Source organism: Nansenia antarctica, assembly GCF_963989245.1.
Source record: "Nansenia antarctica genome assembly, chromosome: 1".
NCBI lineage: Eukaryota > Metazoa > Chordata > Actinopteri > Argentiniformes > Microstomatidae > Nansenia > Nansenia antarctica.
This window is the reverse complement of record NC_137674.1, coordinates 36,393,775-36,411,964: the sequence shown is the minus strand read 5'-3', so window position 1 is coordinate 36,411,964 and position 18,190 is coordinate 36,393,775. Positions and strand designations below refer to the sequence as shown.

At 49.3% G+C, this 18,190-nt stretch overlaps 1 protein-coding gene across 1 annotated transcript in view; it reads right to left on the bottom strand.

The window, feature by feature from the left end:
- Nucleotides 1-770: 770 nt before the first annotated feature.
- Nucleotides 771-18,190, bottom strand: part of syne2b (spectrin repeat containing, nuclear envelope 2b) — a gene marked incomplete at its 5' end in the record, with an annotated part of 186,906 nt that continues 169,486 nt past the window's right edge. Inside the window, 18 exon segments of the mRNA XM_080522419.1 lie at nucleotides 771-1,083; nucleotides 1,925-1,968; nucleotides 2,815-2,889; nucleotides 3,566-3,688; nucleotides 3,690-3,788; nucleotides 4,383-4,511; nucleotides 5,252-5,452; nucleotides 6,170-6,381; nucleotides 7,513-7,633; nucleotides 8,389-8,519; nucleotides 9,732-9,800; nucleotides 10,222-10,378; nucleotides 10,381-10,503; nucleotides 10,505-10,567; nucleotides 14,506-14,700; nucleotides 15,035-15,172; nucleotides 17,952-18,107; nucleotides 18,109-18,135. Of these exon segments, the coding sequence (XP_080378545.1) occupies nucleotides 873-1,083; nucleotides 1,925-1,968; nucleotides 2,815-2,889; nucleotides 3,566-3,688; nucleotides 3,690-3,788; nucleotides 4,383-4,511; nucleotides 5,252-5,452; nucleotides 6,170-6,381; nucleotides 7,513-7,633; nucleotides 8,389-8,519; nucleotides 9,732-9,800; nucleotides 10,222-10,378; nucleotides 10,381-10,503; nucleotides 10,505-10,567; nucleotides 14,506-14,700; nucleotides 15,035-15,172; nucleotides 17,952-18,107; nucleotides 18,109-18,135 (2,274 nt within the window). The 3' untranslated portion in view covers nucleotides 771-872.

Below are 18,190 nucleotides of genomic sequence, written 5' to 3'. Positions count from 1 at the left end.
GCGTATCGCTGTTGGAACAGCATTAGATTTGACTCACGTCATTCAACTGCATGAAAGAATAGTGTAAAAGAGCAGCATTAGGCATTAGTTTGCCATTATATACAAATGTATTGATACAAACAGAATCATAAGTACACCGTTGTCTTAATTAAGAACTTTTGAAAATGTTGATTTAGAAAAAAACACTGACTACAGCAAGGCATGATTTCAGATGAGTGGCTACAATTGTTCAGTAAAAATCACCTTTTGCAGTGACTGATTCTAAATCAAACAAACACAAACTCTTGTTCAGTCGATGTGTACAAAAACGTGCTGTCCATAATTGGTTCTCAAAAAAACAGTAAAAACAGTTTGTTGTGGTAGAAAATGATCAATATATTTAATTCTCTGAACCTTTGGTAGTAGGCTAAATGTTATTTACCATTAACCTAATCCTATAGGTCACCAACTGTGACAATAAAAGAAAATATCAAAATACATTTTGAAATATTTCTTTGTTTGTTCGTGGAAAACAGGATTTGATGGGGGATAGTCATTACATTATTTTAGCTCCATATAAAAATTATTTACTTCAAAATGAACCAATGATATGGCTTCTTTGCTTCACAGAAGAGGTGCACGCCTATATGACGTGCACTCTCCAGATATATTACATATAAATAGGTTTACATAAATACCTCGACGACTTAAAAAAACAACAACAAAAACACACAAAAACCCCCACAAAAAAAACGTTTTAACAGCTGAGAGACACAGAAAGCATTGGTTGTCCTTAAAAATCTCCAGCAGTCTGATCATAATGTGATGCAGTGAGGTGGGTGGGGGTTTGGGGGGGGGCAGAGTGGAGAGAACAGGTGGGGGTTGTACTTCTCTCATGTGGGAGGGGGGCCGTTGGTGTAGCGCAGCATGGGGTAGAAGGAGCGGGCGAAGTTGTTGGACAGGGCGCAGCTGTAGTCCTCCTCGGACATGGGCACCAGACAGGCCAGGACCAGCAGCAGCAGGAACAGCAAGTGCAGGGGGAAGGCTGCCCGCAGGACCCGGTAGAAGAACGGCCGGCCCGACTCCTTCTTCTCCTCTCTGGACCTGCAGACAAAACAAGTTTATCTGTATAGCACATTTCATACAGCAGGGGCAATTCAAAGTGCTTTACATACAGCATTAACATAGCATAGAACAGCTGTGCCTTTTTTACCTACTATAAGAGCCGCCTCGGGGTCAAACGACTATAGTCTTTACAATGGAAAGCTGCTATTTACACACCATGACCACTAGTTGGCAGCTTGTAAATTAGCCTGCTTCCTACACAGAAAAACGTCAAGATCGCTTCATACTAGCTTATCCTGATGTGATTTTGTCAGGAAAGGAGTGTCCTGAAATTTGATCGAGTGCAAAGATCTCACTTTTTTTTTTACTCACTCATGACTGATTAAGTGTTAAAAGAAATACAGAACAATTAGGATAGTAAGACACAGGGAACCACGGCGGTAAATCTGCAGCGGTACAATGAGATTAGAAGACAATCTGATTAAGAGCTGATGGTGTTTGTCATCAGGGTAAGTAAAGTGTGTGTGTGTGTGTGTGTGTGTGTGTGTGTGTGTGAACAAGCAGACAGACTTAGGTCCAGTCATTGAGGTTGGGACTGAGGCAGAGACACACATTCATTCACAGTACAGAAACTAAATCTAAGTAAGATTACATATCTTAAATCAAGGCAATATTATGCTTGTTTTCGTCTGACTGAACTAGTTTTAAGATATATTTTACTTGTTTTAAGACAATCTTGGCATGTGAAATGTTCCTGTTCTGTTGAGAGATTATTTTGTTTATTTTAAGTAATATTTCCCCCATTCTATTGCTTTTTTCCCCTTGTTTTTGGGAGCTGCCTTGTTGCAGATAGATAGTACATAGTACGTGCATCACGTACCTTCCAGGGGATCGGACCTCAGCCGCTGCCGTCTCAGCTTTCTCCTACACACACAAACCATTAAAACATTAAAATGTTTTTTTTCCTGTGAGTAAAGTAATTGTGTGTACAAACACAAACAGCATTACAACCATTTACATGGAGCTATTACATCGGATCGAACCATTGATTGTTTCATTTGGTGTTTCACTGCCAGAGATGACAGGATGTTATCAAAACGTAAGAGAGTCAATTAGAGTCAATTGTTCCCTCTGGGTTTGTTGTACTGCAGCAGACCAACCATGAGTCCTTTCTGGGAACGATGGTAAATGGTATGATACTTGGTTAACAATAGTTGCATATGGGAAAAAGGACCTTAATTCAACATAGCAAGTTCTGCTCTACTCAGACAATGTAACCAGAAGAACACTGGCCACCTTCTAGAACTCTCGAACCTTCTAGAACTCTCTACAACCTTTTATAACCGTCTCCCACCTTCTCTAACTCTCTACCACCTTCTAGAACTCTCTACCACCTTCTAGAACTCTCTCCCACCTTCTAGAACTCTCTACCTCCTTCTAGAACTCTCTCCCCCCTTCTATAACTCTACCACCTTCTAGAACTCTCTACCACCTTCTAGAACTCTCTCCCCCCTTCTATAACTCTACCACCTTCTAGAACTCTCTACCACCTTCTAGAACTCTCCACCACCTTCTAGAACTCTCTACCACCTTCTACCACTACATAATGAAGTTAGCTTATCTTGTCAATCTTCCACAATTCTTTGGTAACAGCCAGTAAAATAGTCTAGAGTTGAACTGTTGGACTTTGTAAAATTGGACTAGACCTGTTTGCATTGACTCTGTTCCACCACCAGCTAGCAAACATGTGAGACTGAGACTGTAGTGTACCTTGTTGTGTACGTGTGGAGAGCCCAGCGCTCCCAGGCCCACGCTGTCTATCTCAGAGCCGGTTGGACAGGATTCCTGAGACAGAACAAAACAATACTGGTCAAACCCAATCGGCCTAAACTCTCCTGACCCCTCCTGTGTTCACCTCCCGCAACAACAATATTCACCACCATCAACCCGTTCCACAAAACACTCTGATGACATGACAACAGAACGGGGTGGGACTTTCAGTCGAGAGGAGGAGGGGGGGGGGGGGGGTATGAAAACATAACACCATTGCTTAATTGTGACAGGGTCTGGTAAAGGATAAGGGTGATGGGTGGGGAGGGTGGGGGAGGGCGGGGTGGAGTGGATGAGGGTGAGTGAGGGTGAGTGAGGGTGAGTGTAGAGGAGGGTGTGTGAGGGCGGGGGAGGGTGTGTGAGGGCGGGGGAGGGTGTATGAGGATGGGGGAGGGTGTGTGTGAGGGCGGGGGAGGGTGTATGAGGATGGGGGAGGGTGTGTGTGAGGGCGGGGGAGGGTGTATGAGGATGGGGGAGGGTGTGTGTGAGGATGGGGGAGGGTGTGTGTGAGGGTGTGGGAGGGTGTGAGAGGGTGTGTGATGGTGTGTGAGGGTGTATGAGGGTCTGTGAGGGTGTATCAGGGTATGTGAGGGTGAGTGAGGGCGGGGGAGAGTGGGTGAGGGTGGGGGAGAGTGGGGGAGGGTGGGGGAGGGTGTGTGAGGGCGGGGGGGGTGTGTGTGTGATGACCTACCAGGCGTCCTTGCAGCAGGTGGAGGTCATTGGCGACCTGGCGCAGCAGGAGGCGGAGCTTGTTGCTGATGACGTGGACCTTCTCCTTGGCCTCCAGGCTGTCCTCCCCCCCCCCTCCCCCCCTCCACGCTGTCCTCCCCCGCGGCCTCCAGGAGCAGCTGGGAGGAGATCTCCTGCAGGGAAGACACCTGCCTCTGGCGGCCCCGCAACTCCTCCTCCAGAGCCTGGGGGGCGCAAGAGAGCACACCTTAACTAAGACCTCCTCATCTCTTTTTTAAAATAGAAAATTAAATCCTAATTCTTCCTTCTTCTAGCATTGTGACTGCCAATGGCCCCCTGGACTGAGCATATATTACTTTTTCTTATGATGACTGGTGGATAGATTCACTTATTTAGATAAATGTATTTATTGTAAGTCGCTTTGGATAAAGGTGTCTGCTAAATGTCAAAGATGTCAATGTAAATGGGCCTCAGCTGACAGCAGGTGATTAGGACTACAGAGATTTCAACTCTTTGTGAAAGAACGATTTCACGATTGAAAGAAACACTATGACATGCTCAGTTACAATGTCTCTGCATGTGACACATCATTGCGTCCACTAATTGTACAGTATTGCCTTTCTCTGCTGGTGACTGGAGGGTTGCTGGCATCATGTCTAAGGTGGCTACCACTGCCGTTGTGCCCTTGAGCAAGGCCCTTAACCTGTAACTGCTGTGTTTAAACTGTGTTTATAGGTTGAATCCCCTCTCTCACCATGAGCGTGTCTATCTATCTATCTGTCTGTCTGTCTGTCTGTCTGTCTGTCTGTCCGTCTCACCATCAGCGTGTCCCTGTGCCCCAGCAGGACAGCGTGGGTGGCGAAGCGGTCATGGATGTTAACAGCGAAGCGCGTGTTCTCTGCCCGGGCCAGCCACAGCAGCATGGAGTGCAGCGTCTCATGGAACTCCTGGAAGTAGAGTAGGGGTCAAAGGTTAAAGAGGTTAAAGGGTCAGAGAGATATTCTATCTAGTGAAGTCCATAGTTTATATCAGTATGGGTTTAGATAGATAGGTAGGTAAGTAGATAGGTAGATAGATAGATAGAGAGGTAGGTAGGTAGGTAGGTAGGCAGACAGACAGACAGACAGGCAGACAGGCAGACAGGCAGACAGGCAGACAGGCAGACAGGCAGACAGGCAGACAGGCAGACAGGCAGACAGGCAGACAGACAGACAGGCTGACAGACAGGCAGACAGGCAGCCAGGCAGCCAGGCAGACAGGCAGACAGGCAGAGACAGACAGAGACAGACAGAGACAGACAGAGGCAGACAGACAGAGACAGACAGAGAGAGACAGAGACAGACAGACAGACAGACAGACAGACAGACAGATAGATAGATAGATAGATAGATAGATAGATAGACAGACAGACAGACAGAGGTTAAAGAGGTTAAAGGGTCAGAGAGATATTCTATCTAGTCCATAGTTTATATCAGTATGGGTTTAGATAGATAGGTAGGTAAGTAGATAGGTAGAGAGGTAGATAGATAGAGAGGTAGATAGATAGATAGATAGACAGACAGACAGACAGACAAACAGACAGACAGACAGGCAGACAGGCAGACAGGCAGGCAGACAGACAGACAGGCAGACAGATAGATAGATAGATAGATAGATAGATAGATAGACAGCATGTTGTCGTCCTCACCTGACACTGCATCAGTGCGCTGTGCAGCCGGCCCTCCCAGCTCTCCAGGCCAGCGCATGCCTTCGTCCAGCTGTGGTTGGCCAGACGCATGCCCTGCTGCAGCTCCTGCAGCTCCGTGCTGTCGCCCTGCTGGAAGCTGCGACCGCTCAGGTTGATGGAGATCATCAGAGACTTGTAACGGCTGAACGTCTTCTGCATCTCCTATAGTGAGAGAGAGAGAGAGAGAGAGAGAGAGGGAGGGAGGGAGAGGAGGAAGAGAGAGAGACAGAGAGACAGAGAGAGAGAGAGAGAGAGAGAGAGAGAGAGAGAGAGAGAGAGAGAGAGAGAGAGAAAGAGAGAGAGAGAGACAGTTTGGATCACATTCTACACACTGCAAAACAAGTAAGAGACTAACAACAAAATTAACACGATTTGCTTGTTTGCCACTAAATCAAGGATAATGGATTGTTAGATGCAGTCATCTGTTTTACTAATAGGAGGAGAGCTTTGTTGTTGGTACATTGGTGCCCTGGTATTTACCTAGCAACAATACTTTGATTGGCTACAAAATGAAGCATAAAAATGTATGCATTACATTTACATTTTTGGCATTTAGCAGACGCCTTATTCCAAAGCGATACATTTATCTAAGCAAGTGAACCAATTCACCAGTCGTTGCAGGAAGAGTAATCTAGCTCAGGCCAGCGGCCATTGACAGTCGTCGTGATAGAAATAATGTTTTTTTTATAGACACAGGAGAAACAGTATAAGTGGGGAAGTAGGAATCTTAGGAGACACAGTATAGGGGCATTACCCTCCCTGTCGTCCTTACCTTGAGCCTCCTCTCCCCTCCCCCCTCTCTCTCTCTCTCTCTCTCTCTCCCTCTCCTCTCCTCTCCTCCTCTCCCCTCCCCTCCCTCCCTGACCCCTGACCCCTTACCTTGAGCCTCCCTATGTTACCCTCCATGTCGTGGATGCTGGTTGCGGGCGCCAGCCTCTGCAGCCCCTCCAGCTCGGGCAGCACCTGGTTCAGCCAGCCTGTGATGTCCCCCAGGTCAGAGGTCAGCTTCTGCCACTGCTGCAGGTCCTGTTTGATGCACAGCTCATCACTGAGGGCCTGGGCATGGAGCAGCTCCCAGCGCTCAATCACACCTGCACAGGAAGAGAGAGAGAGAGGAGGAAGAGAGGGGGAGAGAGAGAGAGAGAGAGAGAGAGAGAGAGAGAGAGAGAGAGAGAGAGGAAGAGAGAGGTTGTTGGTGTTGTTGTTGTTCTTGTTGTTGATGACATTGTTGATGACATCACAACACAGAAACGCTTGATCACGCCTGCAGATATGACATCACAACACACAACACGCTCGATCACGCCTGCAGATATGACATCACAACACACAACACGCTCGATCACGCCTGCAGATATACGTCACAACATAGAAACGCTCGATCACGCCTATACATCACAACACAGACACACTTGATGATTACAACCATAACACGTTTACTACATGACCTCATACGTAGAACACAGAAAAGGCTGTGGATGAGTGTCACTGCCACTGCATAAAGAACATCTAAGTAAGATGAAATATCTTAAATCAAGGCGATATGTGACTGCGACTGGTGAACATGCAAACCACATGCTCACTCGAAGGGGTAAAAAAGTGAAAGTGAAACTTATTGTGTCAATAATATTTTTTTTATTTTTTTATTACCCACTCGATATAATAAACAACAGAGTCTAACGATCACTAAATACTTATTTAGTTTTTCGTTTGCCGGAGGCTACCGGTAAGTGAGACTTGACTTGTAAACATACTTTCGTTTTAGGACGTTCAAAAGCAAGGACTGTGTGTTCCTCTAATTATGTGTAGTTATGTGTAGCATGTCGATGTTCTCTCAGCATGTTGTGATGTTATAAAAACGCAGTTAGACGTTCGTAGCGATGTATCACTGTTAGCCGCTAGCTGTTAGCAGCGTTTGTAGCTGTGGCTGCGTTTAGAGTCACTTTTCTCCCATTCAGTGTTTGAGGTGTACCAACATTCAAATACGCCTGTCGTGTCACATTTTTCTCAGATTTCAATATATGACACATCATTTGAAAGCTTACAATCTGTAGTTTAAGCACATGTAAAAAACGGAAAAATGACTTCAGCTACTGGTTGCACTTTTCACCAGCAGCTGTCACATACGTATATGCTTGTTTATACTTGTTTTAAGAAAGTACCTGTCTGTGGGTCTGCAGTGAGACAGGTACCTGTCTGTGGGTCTGCAGTGAGACACATACCTGTCTGTGGGTCAGCGGTGCTCAGGGTCAGGCCCTGGTCCTCCAGCTCCTCGTCGTTCAGGATCAGTTGGACCCTCTTGACGCTGTTGATGCTGCCGCTGCACTCCTGCATCAGCCTGACCTGGAGACCCAACACACAACATTACTATGGTTACACTCCTGCATGAGTCTAGCCTGGGGACCCAACACACAACCTTACTATGGTTATTTCTGCATGAGCCTGGCCTGGAGACCCAACACACAACGTAACTATGGTTACACTCCTGCATGAGCCTGGCCTGGAGACCCAACACACAACGTTACGATGGTTACACTCCTGCATCAGCCTGGCCTGGGTCAATGAGACCGAACACACAGCTTTACTACATTTACATGTTTACATTCTTACATTCAGGGCATTTAGCAGACGCCTTTGTCCAAAGAGACTTACAACAATACAATCAAACTTTGATCCAATAAAAACGAGTACTCGTTCAAGATAAAACGAACAATAAAAAATGAAGTGTATTTTAACAGACAGGAGACTACCAATATTAAATGGACTGACTAAATATAGCTTCTTATTCCAAAGCGCTATACAACGGCCTCTCATTCACCCATTCACACACCCATTCACACACCAATGGCGACAAGCCACCATGCAAGGTGCCGGCCCGCTCATTGGGAGCAATTTGGGGTTCAGTGTCTTGCCCAAGGACACCTCGACATGTGGCCAGCCGGGGATCGAACCGCCAATCTGCCAACCTTGCGATCATTAGACGCCGGCTCTACTTCCTGCGCCAGAGCAATATTACCCCTCCTCATCTAGAACCACAGCAACGTGTGTGTGTGTGTGTGTGTGTGTTTATGCAAGTCGGTGGTGGTCAGTGTACTTACGTAGCCCTGCTGGTGGAAGGGGGTGCTGGTGGTGGTGGGGTGGGGGGGCGAGGACCCCAGGCCCCGGGGGACACGCTTCCTATCCTGGGGCTCTGGGGAGTGCCAGTTGGGGGGGTCTGTCACAGACTTCACTGGAAGAACGAAAAGAAATGGGGGGGGGAAGACAGAGAGTCAGACCCTCAGCCAGGTTCATCACAGGGCAGTCAGAGGACATCCCTGGGCTTATTCAACCACTCTGAGGCAGAACGGAGGGTCTTAAACATTTGTCACACAGTCTGATCATTTGGTCCGCATGTCGGCAACCAATCAAAATGTTCTGACTTTTCTTTTGAAAGACGGAACTACGGAAATATGGAAATACGAATCACAACACAAACTCGCTAGTCAAGCCATAATACTGCAATGTAATGGATTGGGTGAGTAATCCCCCCACTGCTACCTAGTTAACTATAACACTACTCTACAATGTTAGCAGGCTCACAAAACAAGCTGCGTTAGTTGACTAGCGATGTGTCGTTGATTTTCAACAACGCTGAAATGTATAAAAAAAAAATCTAAGAAAAGTCTGATCATTACATCAGATCCCGACATGAGGACCAAAGCATTAAAACGTGTCACATTTACACTCACTTCATGGTGTCAAACAGTTGATATATCAAAGGAGACGCCATGACAGTTGAAACATGCACAAACCAAACTCAGGAAACAAAATGGCTGCAAAACGTCATCCAGTGAGCCGTTGTCATGCGGTGTAACACTGTGAACAGATGCAGATGCAGGTGGTGTGTGTAGGTGGTTAAGGACTGTAGATTGTGGGTTCAACGTCATAAAGGGACCAAGTAATTTGATTGGACAAGAGGCATTCCATGAGTGCTGGTCAGATTTCCAGAGCGAATTTACGAACGCAGGCAAAGGATGAGGATGGGGTTTGGATGGTTTGGGGTTGGATTATTTTGGGTTGGATGGTTTGGGGGTTCATGTTTGGGCAAGGCAAGGCAAGTTTATTAGTATAGTACATTTCATACAACAGGGGCAATTCAAAGTGCTTTACATATAGTGGGGGGTTCATGTTTGGGGGGGGTCATGTTTGGAGGTGGATGGTTTGGGCAGGTCATGTTTGGGGGGGGGTCATGTTTGGAGGTGGATGGTTTGGGGGGGTCATGTTTGGGGGGGGGTCATGTTTGGAGGTGGATGGTTTGGGGGGGTCATGTTTGGGGGGGGGGGGGTCATGTTTGGAGGTGGATGGCTTGGGGGGGTCATGTTTGGGGGGGTCATGCCAGTTCAGGCCAGAGGCTCATGTCAGAGCAGACACATGCAGGAGGCAGAGGGCCTACCCGATGTACCCTCCGCTGCCCTCAGAGCTCTGGCTGTCGCCTTAACAAACGCCCCTGAGCTCTCTGTGACCTCTACATCTGCAAGAAAGGAAGGGCAGTCAATGGAGAGGGGGGTGGGAGGGAGGGAGGGAGTGAGAGAGAGAGAGAGAGAGAGAGAGAGAGAGAGAGAGAGAGAGAGAGAGAGAGAGAGAGAGAGAGAGAGAGAGAGAGAGGAGAGGGGGGGATGGAGGGAGGGAGAGAGGAAGGGGAGTCAAAGGAGGTTGAGAGAGAGAGAGAGAGAGAGAGAGAGAGAGAGAGAGAGAGAGAGAGAGAGAGACAGAGAGAGACAGAGAGAGAGTGGAAGAGGGAGAGAGAGACAGAGAGAGAGAGAGAGAGAGAGAAAGACAGAGAGAGAGACAGACCAGCCCAGGGCTGAGAGGGGGGGGCAGACATGTACCTGACAGGGCTGAGGGGGGGGGGGGGGGGGACAGACAGACAGGGATGAGCGGGGGGGGATTACCTGACAGGGCGCTGTAGAAGGGGGCGTCCTCGTCGTCCTCGTGTGATGACGACCCCCCCACGTCCACCGTGTGGTCCCACTCCAGAGGGATGGAGTCCACACTCACAGGGGTCTCCCGACCCGACCGCTCCAGGGGGGGTGCCAGGAGGTGGTGGCACACGAGGCCTGCCGCCCCCCCGCCGCCCCCTCCCCCCCCCCCCGGGTCAGACCCTCGTCCTCCTCCTTCTCCTCATCGTCGTCCTCCTCCTCCTCCTCCCTCCAGGAGCCCCCGCCCCCCCGCTCCCAGCTCAGCAGAGTCCTCCATGTCCGTGTCTCTGTCAGACAGGTCTCTCTCCTCCTCCAGGACCTAGGGGGGGATGGGACAGACAGTCATTCCTATATCCATATCATTTCCAAATATGATGAAACTAAAGCCTGGTACACACATAAAGATTTTCTTAACAGATTTTCTTAACACATAAAGAAAATCTTAACAGATGTTTTATCTGAGAGAGACCCCACACATGAAGATAGAAAATCATGGATTGAACAGTTTTAATCGTATTGTGTGTGGTGTGCTCCAATATTCCCAATACAGCACACCACATACATAAAGATCTGTCCTACGACAGTCGAGAGTCTCGTCCCCCAAGCCAGAAATCTCGCGTGATCAGGGTAGTAGTACCCTGACTGACCTGAACGAGGCAGCCATGTGCAACAGGGGAAATAAATTGCAGAAGCACGAAAAGAAGAAGACGCGTCAGTCAGCTTGCTTGTTGATTGGCTACATTCCATTCCACGTCACAATCAGACTCGGGAATCGCCCACACACAAGAGGATTTTTTATTGTAAATATTGAACACGTTTAATATTTACGATCGTCGGCCCCGACCATTTTCCAAGCAGATTGTCGGGAGAAATTGACTCTTAACACACCTCACACCACAGGATAATCTTGTAGGATAATCTTTAGAGCCATCCGAAAATCGGGCGTTTGCTGTCCTTGGAAATCGAGGGGGAAATCGGGCCAAAATCTGCGAGATTATCTTTATGTTGTACCAGGCTTTAGAAAACATAAACAATATCTTACAAACAGGTGATAGCAATGCCTGGTTCTAAATGGACTGACTTTTATAGCGCCTTATTCCAAAGCGCTTTACAATGGCCTCTCATTCACCCAGTGGTGTGCCGTCAGGGCCAGCAAGGCCTTCTCTGCTGGCCTAAACATCATCAGAATATACATTTTGTTTTAATATATATTTTCCACAAATATGTATTAATGATTCCCCATAGTCTATTCTCTTCATTTCATAGCTTTCCTCTTGGTTGCGCTGCTTCCAGTCTCCGATTGAGATTTGGAGGGCTGGCCTTTATGTTAGAGCTTTTATCCAATCAAAATGTGTTGCTAGGGGGCTCAAAAATCTGCCCGCCTTCACATTAAACGGTGCTGCGGATTCGACCTGTAACTTAACATTGGAACGAGAAAACCTGTGGCGTTCCTAGTAAACCTACGTAGATGCGAGCAAAAGCAACAACGGCGCCTGCTGTAAGGCTCAATGATGTCAGCACCCAGCACGTCTTTTGATTGGATACGCACTATTGCTACGCACTATTGATACGCACTATTGATATTCACTATTGAGATGCGGAACTATGCCGGTAGATGTGAAACTTTTGAAAGTGCGCAGGGAAACGGAGCCTCACAACGAAAGCTTTCGTTGACTGATCGTTAATACTGATCGATTGTGTCCTGTTTTTGGGTAAACAATAACTTTCATTTAGGGGACACAATGAAAGCGCCAAGTCCACAAACAGAGGAAACTACGTTGAGCTTCTTTCTTTTCTGGCTGAAAACAACCCAGATTTACATTACCACCTGTCCACAAACAAAGTGTTTACTGGGACGTCAGGCAAAATACAAAACGACCTGATTTTTGCTATTGCTGAAGTGATGGAAGAAGAGATCAAAATGGAGATTAAAAAGGGCACCCTTTGTCGCTATTATGGTGGACGAGACGACAGACGTGGGTAATGTAGCGATCTTAAAGATGTTAGTTTAACACTCTTCATTGTAAATGCGGATTTATTGATTAAAAATGCTTCGGAAATATTAATATAACTCTGTTGTACTTGTCTGACTATGTTAAGGTGATGCAACGCCCGGTTATACTGTGTTTCTGTCTAGTTTCTAGAGCCATGGCGTCATAACGATGGTATTAAGAGGTAGAATAATTCAGGTAGGAATGTGTCGGACATCACTGAAGGCCTAGGTGTGAAATGCACCGCCCGCCACTGCATTCACCCATTCACACACACATTCACACACCAAAGGCGGCAAGCTACCATGCAAGGTGCCGGCCCGCTCATTGGGAGCGATTTGGAGTTCAGTGTCTTGCCCAAGGACTCCGCGACACGTGGCCAGCCGGGGATCGAACCACCGATCTGTCGACCTTGCGATCATAAGACGCCGGCTCTACCTCCTGAGCCACAGCCTCTACCTCCACCAGCCTCTACCTCCTGAGCCACAGCCTCTACCTCCACCAGCCTCTACCTCCTGAGCCACAGGCTCTGATTCTGAAAGGCCCTGTGTGTGGTACTGGTTGGTGCTGCTCAGTAAGCTAGTGTCTTATGCCAACTTTGCTTAATATAAATGGGCGAGGAGCAGATAGCAAAGTTCACTTGGGTCGAGACACACACCACCTGTGTAATGCATGACTAGTTTCATTAGCAGGATGCTAATGAAGGGATGAAATGAATGCAAATGTGTCTGGGCATACAGTTAAACCACTTAAGCCGGGCGGACCCAAAAGCTGCTTTAATTTGAGTATTAACGTCATTATCGATGACTTAATATAAAAAATTAAAGTTAAAATGCTGATGTCATGTTAAATAAATACAGTAATATGGACACAGAGCGAGAGTTATGTGGTGTAGGAGGTTATGATTAGATTAGATTAGATTCAACTTTATTGTCATTGCAGAGTACAAGTACCAGACAACGAAAAAACCATTGAATAAGAAGAGGTGTGTCCAAACTTTTGACTGGTACTGTAGGTCAGAGGTTCTCAACCCTCTCCTCGGGGACCCCCAGCCACTCCACATATCTGATCTGTTCCACCACCAGCACAACTGATTCAACTAATCAAGTACAAATCATAATTGCTGGGGGTCCCCGAGGAGAGGTTTGAGAACTACTGCTATAGGTGCAGTTTTCATGGCGACCCACTAACCGACCGTCTCTGTCTGTCTCTGTCTCTCTCTGTCTCTCTCTCTCTGTCTCTCTCTGTCTCTCTCTCCCTCCCTCCCTCTCACCGTCCGAACAACTCCTGGCAGTATGAGTGCAGCTCCTCTCTCCCTCCCTCAATCCCTCCCTCCCTCCCTACCGGGCGGCGGGTGGTGAGGCGGTGGTGGAAGCATGTGACCGGTCTGAACACCTCCTGGCAGTAGGAGTGCAGCTCCTCCCTCTCCCTCCCTCCCTCTCTCTCTCTCTCTCTCTCTCCCTCCCTCCCTCCCTCCCTCTCTCTCCCTCCCTACCGGGCAGCGGGTGGTGAGGCGGTGGTGGAAGCATGCCACACGTCCGTACACCTCCTGGCAGTAGGAGTGCAGCTCCTCCCTCCCTCTCTCCCTCCCTCTCTCCCGCTCCCTCTCCCTCTCTCCCTCCTTCCCTCCCCCTCCCTCTCTCCCTCCCTCCCTCCCCCTCCCTCCCTCCCCCCTCTCTCCCTCCCTCCCCCTCCCTCTCTCCCTCCCTCTCTCTCCCTCCTTCCCCCTCCCTCTCTCTCCCTCCCTCTCTCTCCCTCCTTCCCTCTCTCCCTCCCTCTCTCTCTCTCGCTCCCTCCCTCCCTCCCCCTCTCCCTCCCTCTCTCCCTCCCTCTCTCTCCCTCCTTCCCTCCCCCTCCCTCTCTCCCTCCCTCTCTCTCCCTCCCTCCCCCTCCCTCTCTCCCTCCCTCTCTCCCTCCTTCCCTCCCCCTCCCTCTCTCCCCCTCCCTCTCTCCCTCCCTCTCTCCCTCCCTCTCTCCCCCCTCTCTCTCCCTCCTTCCCTCCCCCTCCCTCTCTCCCTCCCTCTCTCTCCCTCCCTCCCTCCCCCTCCCTCTCTCCCTCCCTCCCTCCCTCTCTCCCTCCTTCCCTCCCCCTCCCTCTCTCCCCCTCCCTCTCTCCCTCCCTCCCTCCCCCTCCCTCTCTCCCTCTCTCTCCCTCCTTCCCTCCACCACTCTCCCTCTCTCTCCCTCCCTCCCTCCCTCTCTCCCTCCCTCCCCCTCCCTCTCTCTCCCTCCCTCCCTCCCTCCCCCTCCCTCCCTCCCTCCCTACCGGGCGGCGGGTGGTGAGGCGGTGGTGGAAGCGCGCCACGCGTCCGAACACCTCCTGGCAGTAGGAGTGCAGCTCCTCCAGCTCGTCCTCTATCAGCACCGCGTCCAGGGGGGCGCTCTTCTGGATCAGGTTCTCCCCAAACACGATCAGGGCGTCGATCTTGTTGGTGTTGAGGGTTATCTCCTGCTGGAAACCCTGGGGGAGGGAAGGGGAGGGGAGGAGAAGGGGGAGGGAGGGGGGGAGGAGAGAGAGGGGGGGGGGGAAGGAGGGGGAGGGAGAGAGAGAGTGAGAGATCAGCTATCAACAGGACATAGTCACTGTCTACATAACATATCAAGCAAAGACTAATATGATATGTGATACAGTTGAGGTGGAGAGAGTTGGGAACAGAACAAGGAGAGATGGATAGACTGACTGACTGACTGACTGAATGACTGAATGACTGAATGACTGACTGACAGAATGACTGACTGAATGACTGACTGACTGAATGACTGACTGACTGAATGACTGTGCTGGCCAGACTTACGTTGAGCTGCCTCATCTTGTCCTCTATGTCGCTCTCAGAGAAGTGCTCCACGTTGGTGAGCTGCAGGTCCATCTCCGTCAGCCAGACCAGGATGCCCTCCCGCGTACCCTCGAAGTCCTCCCGCTGAGACGTGAAGTGCTGCCGGAGGAAACCAACATGGAGGTGTAGACCACAGATATACAGGCCATAGAGAGGTAGAGCACAGATATACAGGCCATAGAGAGGTAGAGCACAGATATACAGGCCATAGAGAGGTAGAGCACAGATCTACAGGGCAGACCACCTTGTAATTTAAATAATTTTAATAATTTTGTCATTTAGCAGACGCTTTTATCCAAAGCGACTTACAATTACGAATTACAGGGACATTCCCCCTGGAGTAACTGAGGGCTAAGTTCCTTACCCAAGGGCACACTAGTAGTGGTGTGGCTTCAGGCGGGATTTGAACTCACAACCTTCCGATCCCAAGTCCAACTCACTATCCACTAGACCACCTCACTATCCACTCACTATCCACTAGACCACCTCACTACCCAACTCACTATCCACTAGACCACCACGACCACCACTATACCTTGTATAACTCTCTACCACCTTCTAGAACTCTCTACCACCTTCTGGAACTCTCTCTACTGGATAAAGGAACACTGTCGCTGCCCTGGTGGGACGGTTCCTTGATATTGATAGTTTCAATCAAACATTTGGGGTAGTGGTGGCCTTGGCCTAGTCCTAGTGGATGGTGAGTTTTGGGAACACCACACACTAGTGTGCCCTTGAGTAAGGCACTTAGCCCTCAATTACTTTCTGTACTGACTGTCCCTGCAATCTCTAATTGTAATTAGACAAAGTAATTAACTTTGGATAAAAGCATCTGCTAAAGGATAAAAAAATAAAATAAAAAAATAATAATCAGTATATGAAGCAACAAAGGACTCCAATCAAGACACAATCAGCATTGGAGTAGAACGCCTGTTGATTCAATCAACTGAAACATTTGCACATCATTCGCCGAGGGAGACACATTTATATTCAGCCTTTAATATATAAATTGTAGCTGGTTTATAACACCCTCTGCTATGGCACCCTCGGCCCCACCACCTCTACACCAACATGGCAGTCGCACTGCCTGATCACGTCTCTTCACTACACTGGCTCCCCGCTGGTGGAATGAGCTTCCCACGGCTGTCAGAACTGCAGTCACTACCCATCTCCCGTCGGAGACTGAAGACCCATCTCTTTAGGTTACACCTTAACTGCTCCTCCTGAGACATCTACTACCCGCCAGCACTGCGTCTCCTGAGACACCCGCTTTTCCCCTTTACTGTGTCCCCTATGACTCTACTTCCCCCCCCCCCCCCCCCCCCCCCGTTGTACTGTTTCTCTGTTCTCTATATAATAATAAAAAAATAAAAAAATAAAAAATAAGCCTTTTTTCCTTCTATCACTGAGACAATGGCCCCTGGCCTGAGATAGATTATTCTTCCTGCTACGACTGGTGGATTGATCATTCACTTGCTTAGTCAAATGTATTGATTGTATGTCGCTTTGGAATAAGGCGTCTGCTAAATGGCAAAAATGTAAAAAAATAAAATAAATGTAATGATGACAGGGCTGTGAACCAGGCACGTGGTCTAGTCAACCCAGTCATCAGATGGTTCTTTGTTTACATCTGATCTTAAAACTAGAAAAGCCGTACCTGTTTTACCTACTAGAAGAGCCACCTCTTTAGAATGTACATTTACACACAACGACCACTAGTTGGCCGGCTTGTAAATTAGCCTGCCTCCTACACAGAAACACTGCAAAATAGCTTTATACTAGCTTATCCTGATGTGATTTTGAAAATGTAAGGACACTGGGTGATAGAACGCACATATCAAGGGCAAGTCATGAAAGGAGGGTCCTGAAATGTGATCGAGTGCAAAGATTCTTTAAAAAAAAAATACTCACAGGGTCAAATGACCCCACCCATGGCTGTTCTAGTGTTAAAACAAGCAGCACAGATATCCTTCCCATCTGGCCCCTCCCCCCTGCCATATATCACATGACTGCCATCCCTGCCATATGTCACAACAGAAACAGCTGTGTTTGGTCACATGACCATCCCTGTCAGTGCTTTGTCACCGTGGGGGAGTGACCTTAATCCTTAGCTTAGTTTAGAGGCTGCAGGCAGCACGCAGATGACCACCCAGATCACCATCCCTTCAGGCTAGGTCCTGACTGAGGCTAAAGACCTCTCCACCCCCCTCTACCCCTCTGTACCCCCCCTACCCCTCTGTACCCACCTCTACCCCTCTGTCCCCCTCTGTACCCCCCTCTACCCCTCTGTACCCCCCTCTACCCCTCTGTACCCCCCACTACCCCTCTGTACCCCTCTGTACCCCCCCACTACCCCTCTGTACCCCTCTGTACCCCCCACTACCCCTCTGTACCCCCCTCTACCCCTCTGTACCCCCCTCTACCCCTCTGTACCCCTGTCTACCCCTCTGTACCGTTCCTCCATGGCTAATGATAGAATAATATGGTGTCCTATAGCATGTCTGGTAGCATGTCTGGAATGACCCAAATTCCATCACACTGACAGAGTATTGACAGCTGTCAGCTGACAATCTAGAGGGGGAGTGGTTGGGGGTGGGGTTAACCAGCTATTGTTACCGCCCATGACGGCCCCCACCCTCCTCTGCAGGCTGCAGAGCCCCCCCCCAGACCCCACCTGACCCCCCCGACCCCGCCTGACCCCCCCTGACCCCTACCTTGAGCCTCCTCAGCACGGCCCCCCACCCTCTTCTGTAGGGCGTCCCAGCGTTGGTTGCCCTCGTGGACCCCTGACCCCCCCCCCCGACCCCCCCCCCCCCTACCTTGAGCCTCGTGAGCACGCCCCCCCCCCCCCTCCTCTGCAGGGCGTCCCCCCCCCTACCTTGAGCCTCCGCAGCACGGCCCCCACCCTCCTCTGCAGGGCGTCCCAGCGGTGGTTGCCCTCGTGCACCATGACCTTCAGCTTGCTGGCCGCGTCGGTGCGGTTCTCCCGGGCCAGGCGGCGGTACTGCTTGTTCACAAGCTCCAGCTGGGTCAGAACGCTCATGGACCTGCCTCTGGAACGCCTGGGGGGGGGAGGGGGTGCAACACATGAAAAATATTATTTATTTCTTCTTCTAT